Below are 11390 nucleotides of genomic sequence, written 5' to 3'. Positions count from 1 at the left end.
CCCGGTTGTTTGTAGTCAAATATTGTATAATTTTTTATCGATGTGTTTGCTTCGCAAAATATTTTGTAGTCAATTTTAATCATTACATTATTTTTAAACTACTATACAAATGTATATCTTTATTGTTCATTTCTGCGTCGTCTTGGACACGGTTCGAATTGGAAGCTTTCGTTTTGTGTTCCACTCTCGAATTGTTGATTCTGTTCAGTTGAGCTACATTGAAGAAAATAAATGATAAGGCGCTCAAGAAGCCAATTTTCCCAGCTAATGTGCACAAATTCATATGAAAATAGATATATGTATGTGTATGTGCAAACTTTTCGGCTCTGAAACTGATTTGTGGTTCATTCCTTTGGATCTAGTGTTAGTGTGTATTAGTGGTTGGGCTCTGTTTCTCGTTGGATTGAATTTCACTGTAGCTCAACACTGTCAAAGTCAGAACATGCATGCACAACTAGGTCAAGTGTGTTTTCCTGCGCGAATATGGGTATGGGTGGGCAGTTTTCCTCTGATCCAAGGGGTGTCAGGGTCGGCACGAAAAGTGCTGACTTTTCGATGCCAAATCGATGACTGTTTGGCGATAGCATTGGCACACATCGGAACACAGGGCTATACCGAAGGATACAACCCGAACGAAGAGTTGAAGAATTCCACTTGTTTGCTACATCCTGCCGCGTTCATGTAGCTAGCGAACATTGTACAGAAAGTGATGCGTGTTGAATCTGGAGTGGGAGCAAACTTGTTTTGATGCCAAATTTTAAATAATAGAACATGAAATAATGGAAGAGAAACTGTAGGTGTTACATCAGATTTCGCTTTATGCCAAGTAACCGTTGCCAATTTGTGAAAAAGGAAAGATTGCTGCTGCGTTTTTATTAAAATTGCAACGAGATTTTCACATGTTCAATTTCTTATTGTCACTGAAGCAGATTAACACATTATGAAAATCGTAGTAGTGATCGAATCGGTATGTCCCTGTATGTCGCCTGTTTTTCAGGAAAACATTCTTTTCTTTAATCATTAAAAATGAGGTGAATATTGTATGTGGCATATAGTCAATACAGTCAATCAATGTTCAATTTGAATGTAATGCTTTGAAATTTATTATAAAAAGTTCTTTCATAATCAATAGTAATAGCGAATATGGTTGGCAAAATTTTTTTACGCTATTTAGGTGGTGCATTAAGGCACATATAGCAAACGTGTGTCTACAAGAAGCTAAAGATAGCTCTGTTCTGTTTGTGTCTGTGTTTAACCATTGTCCTTGTTGGGCAAAGCTACGGGTATGGGTGCAGCATTTTTTTCATGTTGTTTTGTTGATGGAAAAAAGTGTTCTCTCCCAACCGCATTGCTGTTACACAATATTTTACATAGTTGCTACCGTCCGTGTGCTGATAATATAGCACACGAATGCTGGCAGGGTCGTTTAGGGCGGTAATATATCCATCAATAGACGATTATTTCGTTCGTTCCAGAATGAGCAGTTTCTCCGGTGTGCGCTGGTAGCGCTGCTCTGTTGCCATGTCGCATCGAAAAGCAGTACTATACCATCGCATTGCGGGAGGGAACGTTTTCGAAAAGATAAACTTTCATCTTCATATTCTCATATTACGTGGGATAGGAGGGAAGAATTCTCAGTTTGGATGTTCTGTCTCGTTCGCAATGTCATCGTAAAATTGTAATTTAACGATCATCTTCGCATTTGAGGGTTATCTTGAGGGTAGGATCCTTTTAAAACTATTAATAAGGGGTTACTGCAATCAATTTTTCTTTATTTTTGAACATTGTAAACAGCATATTTTATTAAAACATGTACAAATCTGTAAATTATGCGAAACTTTAGCGCTGTTTATGTTGAAAAAATTTAATGCACATTTTTTTCAACAGTTTGTTTTTGTTTTAATCAGTAATGTAATTCCATGATGAATGATTAAAGCTATGAGCAAATTCATGACAATATGCAAAAGAGCAGGTCAGAAATAGTGAGAGGACGGGGTAAAAGTTTTTTTTAGAACGCGAAAAAATAGTCATACAATGCCAGCTCATTCTGTCCATTAGTGTTTTCCACCTTATAGAGCCCCTCTGGTGCCTTATGGTGAAGCTGGTTTGCCGATGCTAGCGAAAAAGGCAAATGGCAGTAATTAATTCTGAAACACAACCTCAACTCGTGGCAAAGACCAGACTGTGGGGGGCACCAAATGCCCGTTTTCTGCGCCCTGCTGTACTCCGTGTCGGCCGGCGAGCTGATTAAACTTTTCGTTTCGCGGCCACCGCATATTTTTTCTCCGGCCTGCAATGATGAGCGTGTGGTGCGCGGGAAACCTTATGGTCGGGAGCGTACGATGTTTACAATTAAGCTGATCATTTATAGCGTTATTTTTCTTCCGTTGCCTTTTTTCTGCCTGGCGTGTAGTATTTGCGTTTTTTTTTATTTTCTGTGAACGGAAGTACGCTCATAACCGGTGGCAGTATTTGGAATTTTAATGAGCTCGGCATGAATAGTTTCTGTTGCCGGTGCTGCCGTATATGACATCAGGCATAACCTATGAAAGAGTGGTACAAAATGCACACGATACATCAGTGCCTAGTGCCTAGTGCACGTAGCTGTGTTGGTGGCTGGAAGTGAAATCATAACAGTTTACTTTTAGCTTAATTGGTTCCATCTGTCCACTCGAGGTATTGTTCTAGCGACCTCTTTACCGCAAAGCTTATCGGTGGCAATGATTCAAGAGGCAAGCGGTTTGATGGGAGGTAGGGAGGGTCCATTTAAGCACCGGTTTTGGTTTTGGAAAATTTCTACTCGAACACGAAATCCGCTCGAGTTTTAACACCTGCTCACACAAACCACCATTATCGCCCCGGGTGTCAGCGGTGAAGCTGTCTGTGTGCTGCTAATCACTAATGATATTGAATAGAAGTCAAGGCAAGTGGCAAACGGGGTATCACCCAGACAGCAGGGCGAGGAGGCATACTTGTTAGTATGCTCCTCCATCAATCTATCGAATCTGCTTTGCGAAACGCTCCTGCTCACTCATCCCTGCCATGACTGGTGGGCAGAGAACGGAGCAGATGCCTGCCTTTTTGCAGCGCAGGTGCGGTAATGCTCATTCCGCCGCTAATTAGTCGTCCTCTGGATCGTGTCGGTGTTGATGATGGCGATGCTGATCAGGTCGACGATTGTCACGACGGCGGAAGGGTGCGCGGGCAAGTCAGAAAATTCATTGGAACAGATAAACTGGATCCCGGCGAATGGTTAGAATTTCTCGTGGGGATGTAATTAATTACGTGTACCAGCTATAACAACGGCCATTGTGGGTATGGGGTGAATACTTGCGGCTTCGAAGAGGGCTAGACGCGCTCGGGGAACGATGATGCAGGCTGTGCCGGAGGATGTCCGGTGATGGATCGATTTTGTATCTCTAGAACCTCAAACGCATTGTACGTGAAAGAGGGTGTTTTTTTCGCGCTTGTGTACGCTCATCTAAATCGAAACGAATTGCATTCATCAATCGTTCGGTAGTTTTGGAGGGAATGTGGTTCAATTATTTCTTAATTAAAACGTAATGAAATTGAATCGATTCGCCGGCTACTGCCACTTTCGCATGTGTTTGCGGCGATGAAGTTGCGCAATGTTGTATTTGTGCGCAATTTCAAGCACTTTTGCATCCTTGTTTATGGAAATCAATACATATTTACGCGCTAACTTTGAATTTTTGTGAAACACCATGCGTCTCCATCATACCTTCGGATTGGCTGCTGGCTATATTTTTTTGTCATAACTTTTGCAATATTGTTTCGTTTGTATTTTAAACGGTTTATGGTGGTTCTTACACTTACACACAAAAATGTTGAAACCGTTTTGATCGAGCATACTTGATTGGAAAGGTATGTAATACGTCCTTTAATGTTCCCCGTCGTCTTGATTGTTTCCAAATTGTTTACACGTGTTTTATCGTACATAAATCTGAAGTGTTAATCTCACCTGCTTAGCGAGCATTGGTGGTTTATTTTTTTTTCCCATTAAGACAATTTCGAGACAGATGTCTGTTGAACACCCGATAGTACCGCTCGAGCCACCTAGGACCACCTCATTTGCAATCCGTCAAGCTGGGGGCTTCAGAGAATCATCAAATCATGTGATTTTCACTCTTGCAAGCACCGCATCAAGAGTGCATGGAGCAGATTTACCCCTAGCTGCTAATACGCTTGTCAAAATGAACTCCTTTTTCATCCCCTACCCAGGGCATCAAGATGTTGCAGAAGCATTATGGGGAAATATTGTGTACCATGCAGACGAACCCCTTTCTAGAGATTTGTAAGCTTCCTCTTTTCTTCCTGTGCGCGTGTTTAGCCAATTCCGGGTTCTGCCAACGAAGCGTGCAACCAAAACAGGCCCCTTCAGGCGTCGCATATTTTATGCTCACTCCGACGATGATGCTTGAGTGGCAGTGGAACGACTCTTCACGTGTGCCATTATGTTGTGGTGCTAGGGGGTAAAATGTACGCCAAACGAGGGATTAGGTTACGAAAGTGTTTAACGTTAGCCGTATCGACATGCCGAACGAGTGAATGTGTTGATTTCTACCACATTTAATCTTGTGTTGAATTTTGCACGTACTGTTTCTTTTTGTATTCATGACATGAATTTAATTTTGAGGAAAAACGGACATTTTCTATTGTGATTAAATCAAACCAATTTTGGGTTTTTTTTTCATCAGAAACGAAAAATGAAATACATGCCCCGTTAATATGCCATCATCAAACTTTGATGAGCCGCTGTGTAAATTTACATAGAGCGAATAAAGCTCGCGGTATGTGTCCGTACAGTGCCACACATGACCGCTCTTGACCACATGCGCCGCCGCTGTATATGTGTGTGGCAAAAGCTCATCCACCCGTGTGCAGGTTGAATGACAAGGCCATTGTGTGGTCTATTATGGATGCAAGGTACTGCGGGTTGGGAGAAACCAACGGGACCATGAAACGGTTCGCGAAGAGTGCGTTCTATTTCAGCAAACGCTAGCTTAACGCCAGAGTATAAATAAACAACCTCTGTGTTGGATTGATTTTTCTGGCTCCGTTTCACCTTCATCGCCCAAGGATACTCGTGTGCAGGAATCCTGGTGCAGGAATTTTAGTTTCCGTCGGTTGATTTGTTTTCCTCGCCCGGGACTGTTCTTTAAAAATGCACATCAAGGAAACCAGTGCCGCACGGAACCGAATGCTTTGTTGGTTGAAATCAGTTTCCTAAGCTCTGGTGGCTTTATTTTTCAACAGCACTCAGCTAGCACGGATGCGGGACGGATAGAGATGTAAATTATGCTGCGCCGTCCTGCTTGTTGCAATGCAGCAAGGCTGTACATTCTTTACGAACCATTGTCTTCGCAACCATAGGGCCCACATGGCGAAGTGACGAAAAGCCGGTGCCTACGTTGGATTTGTTGGAATCGCTGGAATTCGCCAAGCATTCAAGCGAACCATCCCGCAAGCCCAGGACAAACAGTGCGACTTTGAAGTTGGAGTGGTACTGTATGCACACAATTGAATTCCAGTCGCTAGACACTTTATGAACCTTCGAGCTTGGGTGGCTAATGGAAACGGACTAGCCATGCTGCGTGGGCGAGAAGTTTGGGAAGAACATCAACGGGGACGATGGAAAGCGACAAAAGAATGCCGTGTTGCATAAGTTATCAACTAGTTGCAATGGAACTTGAACCATCCGAGCTACAAAAACGACATTCATTCTGCAATCGTGCCCGTACAAATGTCTTAATGATTTACTAGGTTTTGACAATGGTGACAATTATTACTGAAGAATGATTCGTCTGTCCATTTGCAAATGATGTTGACCTAACGAAATATTATTAGGATGTCAAATAATTGTCTTTAAAAATTCTGCTCGATTTTATTCACGCTATACTATCTGCATGAATAACATTTGTGAGAGCACAAATCACCATTATTTGCATTATAAATCTGCAGACAGATGAACTTTATGGTAATTTTTAAACCTGCATCATTATCCCCTGCTTCAATATGGGTACCTTCACCTTGCTATCGGAAAGGACGCGAACCTTTTCAAGCAACTTTTTTGTCCTACTTGCAAGAGTCTGATATATTCTCAGCCACCTTTTTGTCGTTATGGTACCTTCGCCGTGCAGCTGTGTGGCGTTATATCGACGCGTGAAAGGTCAACAACCTTCAATGAACGCATAGCTCCGGTTGCCAGCTAGCTGCGTGTCACAAATGCCTGGTTAAGTGCGCTCCGCTGCGCCTGAAAGGGCTGCAACACACAAAGCACCAGCTAGCAGCGCAAAAAAAAAAATATGAATGCATCCCCGACGGAGAAAAGAAAACACATTCTCATGCTGTGGTGTCTGCGTGCATGTGTGCGTATATGTTGGTGTGTGTGTGTGTGTGTGTGTGTAAGCAAGTGTCGTCATCGTCGTCTGGCTCTGGCGGGGGTTCTCTTCCTTAGTTCCTAGCTTTACGCTTCGTTCGTTCCGCTTCCACTTCTCCGATTTATATCGCTGTAGGTTGCAGCTAGCCTTGAGCTTGGGATCAGATACAATGGGTCCGGTGGAAGAGAAGCGGTCGTGAGTGGGGAAACGCACCCACTAGAAACAGGTCCTGGGCCGCTCTGAGATGTTCCAGATTTGACGATGTGTGGCTAAAGCCACTATTGGAGTTCGTTCTAGTACCACGCGGAGTTCTTCTGGGTGGTTTCGTCTGGCAGGATTTGCTTTTAATATGGTGCACACTGGTTGGTGCAGGAGGAGCCGCGGAATGCCATCGTCGTTCGTCCGCATTCGGGATGCACATCATCATTATGGACGTATTTATTATTCACGTCGGCGCCGCTACTGTTGTCTGGTTGACGCTATCGACAAGCATGCTCGTCGCCCACCATTGTTAGCCATGTTTTTCTGTTTCGTCCTTTTTCGCCCACCCTGTTTTGATGTACCCATTTGGTTGGTTGGAAAGCACACCTTCAACGTTTTTTTTTTGAAATTCACCCATGGCGCAAGCTTTGCTATGGCTGAGTTGTAAAACTGTTAAGAACAAAATAAAAGGACGAAAGGATTTCCAAAAATAAGTGCCGCATGTCAATGCAATTTTAATGCATTTTCGTTCCCATTCCAAGGTGCTGGTGTGTTTGGTGTGTTTTTGTGAGTGTGTCAGTGCAAAGTGTCCTCCCGGTGAGAGTGTGCGTAGCAAGGGCCTAAAGGCGGTGGTGAAAAGCTTCATTAAAGGCATTGTGTGTAAGGTGCCGATCCGGTTAGTGCCAGTGCCGGGCGACGGACGCGCGCGGTGTGCCAAAGTGTCGACGCGTTGAGCTGAATTGCTGATTGCTGCAGTGTGCTGTAGCACCTGAGTGTCGAGTGCCCCTCCCTCCCCATCCCGCCCCTTTATCCCGACGTGTTAGGTGTTGCGTCAAGCGACAAGCATAGCGAAATGGCCTGGGGATACTGGAGTGCGACGGCGGTCGATCGCGGTCGATCGCCTCGGCGCAACACGCAGCTGCCTCAAACCCAGTATCACGCCCAAGGCTATCAACAGCCGATCCAGCAGCAGCAGCAGCAGCAACCACCGCTGCCGCAGCAGCAGTACACCCTGGCATCGAGCCAATCGCAACAGCCCTCGATGCACTGCAGTGCCCTTTCGCTCAACACCTGCCCGCAGGCGGTGGAGCTGCCACCGATTCAGCAGCAGCAGCTCATCTGCGGCAACGGCTCCCAGCCGCAGCTGCACCAGCAGCAACAGCAACAGCAGCAAATCTGCTCGAGTCCGTGCCACAGTCCCTGTCACAGTCCGCAGTTCATCGAGCAGCTGCCACCGGAGCTGCCCTGCACACCCTGTACCTTCTCGCGTAGACAGTCACTTGATAGTCCACAGGTAGATCGATGCCAACCGCTCGCGCTGGGGTGTGTCGAGGTTTGTTACTTTCGCGCCACGCTCGGGAAAGGGCGAGCTGGGTTCAGCTGCTTGTGCACCTCACAGAAAGTCGAAAGAATTAACCCAGCCCCCAACCACCACGCAGATGAGCACAGTATCTGGTAGAATAGTACAAACATTCGAGCGGCGAGATCACCGGAAAACCATTTGCCGGGTGATGGCGTTTGTTTCGGTGTCACTTCCGTCGTCCTTGTCACTTCTTCGAGGCGCAAATGATGTGTCCTTTATTGATATACACCTTGAGGCATTGAGGCTAAGGCAAAATTCTTCATTGCTCTTGAATGCTCACCCGATGAAGGTATAGGCAGGTCCTTTGATGATGCTTTGATGACGTCAACAGCCTTGCACCGTTCAATCAGTGATTACGACCATATTTGCCATGGTTCTAGCTTGCGTGTGTGGAATGGCTGAAAAAAAAAATGAGAACAATAAACTACGCCTAATCCACACACGCGTTCCGATCGTTCATCAATGTCGAACGCTCGGACGCAAAAGCAATACATCACTTGAGCCTGGAAAAAGGACGATTAGGCCGGTTTTGCGCTGAAACGGACGCTTGGTCCCGTGGCAGGCTAAGTTTCCACTCCATCGCATCTCAACTAGGGAAAACTAACCCCCTCCAAAAGCTGCACAGCGAAAAAGAGAGAAAGAGAGAGTGATAGAGAAAACGGAAAATAGAGTAAAATGACGACACAGAGAAGCGATGGAGCAGGTCCTTAAATCTCGGTGATCTCTGCCCCTCCTGCATTCATTTATCCTTGGACTATAGCAATGGCTCCCTTCAGTGGGCTTCCCTTTTTTATTTTTTCTCTCTCCTCATGTTCCTGCGTTTTATTTGCCGTCCGACTCGCTTCCGTTTCCCTTGCTCTCCGTCATTCTCGGTCGGATTGCATTGCAGCAAAAGGCACCTTGTCTTGCTTTTGCTGAGTTTGAGTTCTTTTTCGCTTTATTTTGTGTGTGTGTGTGTCACTCCTTTCCCCAATCGCACCTCGCATCCCACCAGATCAGTCCCGGTGTGATTGCTGTTGCTGTTGTTGTTGCCGCTGCTGCTAATTACGCTAACCGTGTATGTGTGTGTATATGTGTGTTTCTTGCTCTTCGTCAATTCCGTCCGGCGGATTCGGAACCACAGGCAAACCAGCTTTCGGATATCATCTGCCGGGCGACGCAACCTTCGATCCAATCGGCCGGCAATACGCTGACGCGTGGGACTTCCCTGCGCGACACCGGTGACTACGCGGTACCTCATCCACACCCGCACACGCACCACTACATGTCCACGTCGGCGACACCGCCCTCGCTGAGCCGGGTCGGATCCTGTCCGGGATCGACGGGTGGGTCCGGTTCGGGCCATGGGTCCGGTTCGGGCTCGAGTCCTGGCGGTGGTCCCGGGAGTTGTGGCGGTGGCAGTGGAAGCGTTGGTGGTGGGGGCGTCGGCAGTGGGGTGGGTATCTGCGGGGGCAGCATACTCGGGGGTAGCCAGGGTCGGTTGGAGTACATCGAGTGTTCGCACTACGACCGGATGCCGCTGCCGATTCCGGTGCAGATTCCTATCGTGCCGCCGCCGCAAATGCATTCGGAGGACGAAATCGAACCGGCCTACGCTACAGGTAAGCAATCGCGAGTGTGGGGATTGTTTTTGTTTTCTCTCTCTCTCTCTCTCGCTCTCAACAAAAACCTATTTAGTTGAGTGATGAAAACAGAACATAGCATGCGTGGGCTTAGATTAGAAGCTGTGTTAAAGCTTTGTTTGTATGTTCGTGGGTCACTGCGATCTGCTGTCTGATGTCTGCTCAAAAGCATACAAAAAGGATACGGATTTCGTTCGTCAAACACAGGTGCGTTATCCTTTCGGTGGGGATTGGCTATAACGTTGAAATTTCGGTAGAAATTTGCACCAATCCACCTCATTCGCTCCGACGATTAATTTGTGTTTTCGCGGCATGATTTTGGGTTTTTCGGTGCTACACCGATGTGCTGATCTCGAACCGGGTACGCGGGTATGTTCACGTACGCGTTGCATTTACTGCAATTTTCAAACGGTTTGGGAACTTCCGTTCCGTTGCGCTCCGACTGCACCGAAGCAGCGGACGAATTTATGAGCGGATGTGACGGTGCAGGCGTTTATTTGGAAATGATCGTTTATTTTCGCTTCAGGACGGCATCATCCTACGTGTAATGGTTGGCGCTCGATTCCCTGTGCAGCCTGTGCTGGTGAACACGGGATTTGAACCCCCTTTCGCTCAAAAAATAAAAGGAGAGAAATATAACTCGCGAAATTACGTGATAGGGTGAGCGCATGGTACGGTGAATGGCGCGAGACCGAACCGGTCGCGTCCGGAGGATACGCGTTTCACGCCACTGCACACGTGACTGGACCGCTTTACGCAGTCGATCGCTCCATGCGGGTTGAAGCTGCAGCCAGCGAATTGGGAATGCTTTGCGCTCCAGTGGAGCGTTTTGGCTCTATCGCTCGTTTGTCTAGCAAAATGGCATCTTGCTGCCATTGTTCGGGTTAGGTTCGGGGTCGTTTGGCAGGATATGCGCGGACGTGCCTTTTGTATCACTGCTGATGCAGCACTCGCCTGTGCGCGAGTCGTTTAATTGATAGTGGCTTTAATGAGTGAACATGCGAACATGAGAGATATTTCGAATTCACTCTGATAAGCTACATAGCAGCCAACGTTTTTTAGCTTTATTTTATTGCTTTTCTGTAGTCTCTTGTTATCAGGCAATAAATACTCATTGTAAAAAATCTGTCATTCCTATGTGTTTCGACCACACGCGCGTCTGATTTCAGCAATTAGCTTCATCAAGCTGCTCCTGTCATCGCTGGTTCGAATCGAACAAAACATGCCATCGCGTAACAATTTAAGCTCTAACCGCCAGGAATGTAAGCTTACCGGGTGAATATTGCTTCATACGAAGCAAAAAAAAAAAACAACAAAATAATAGCAACAACATCAAAATGTCGCCTGAAGTTTAGGGGCGGCGGTTTTTCCCACAAGCGCTATTGTGAGATAACATCCATGATTGCGCCGCTCTCGAATGGCACAATGTGCGACCCGTTTGTCTGCCCACCGGGTCGAGGAGAATTTATGTACTGCCATCCTTTCACCGAAGGCTTCGACCACTTTGGCTGACTTACGATGTAACCGGCAACAATTGGGTGGCCTAACATGTCCCGCAGCCAGCCGTGGCTCGGTACCGGTGCTAAGCGTTTTCGGTTCTGCGGAACCGTGCGCACGTACCGCACTTTCGATAATGGTTTGACAGGGACGCGTTTTTTTTGTAACTTTAGCCTTTTATTAAGGTCCTTATAAATGTAACGGTTGTGTTGGAAAAGATAGTAATATTTTTTTTGGCACGAACCTTACTATAAAAGCGAACTGGCGCTGCAATTTGGGTAAATTGCGAAATAGATCAATTATTGG

General features: G+C 46.3%; 1 protein-coding gene across 1 annotated transcript in view; it reads left to right on the top strand.

The window, feature by feature from the left end:
- The first annotated feature begins 7455 nt into the window (after positions 1–7455).
- The window catches only part of LOC128726151 (atypical protein kinase C), a 58144-nt gene continuing 54209 nt past the window's right edge, over positions 7456–11390 (top strand). Inside the window, exons 1-3 of the mRNA XM_053819944.1 lie at positions 7456–7535; positions 7656–7896; positions 9089–9566. Of these exons, the coding sequence (XP_053675919.1) occupies positions 7456–7535; positions 7656–7896; positions 9089–9566 (799 nt within the window). The remainder of the gene's footprint in view (positions 7536–7655; positions 7897–9088; positions 9567–11390) is intronic.

This window comes from Anopheles nili, chromosome 2 (assembly GCF_943737925.1).
Source record: "Anopheles nili chromosome 2, idAnoNiliSN_F5_01, whole genome shotgun sequence".
NCBI classification, from domain to species: Eukaryota; Metazoa; Arthropoda; class Insecta; order Diptera; family Culicidae; genus Anopheles; species Anopheles nili.
The sequence above is the reverse complement of the archived record's forward strand: the minus strand, read 5'-3'. Positions and strand labels throughout refer to the sequence as shown.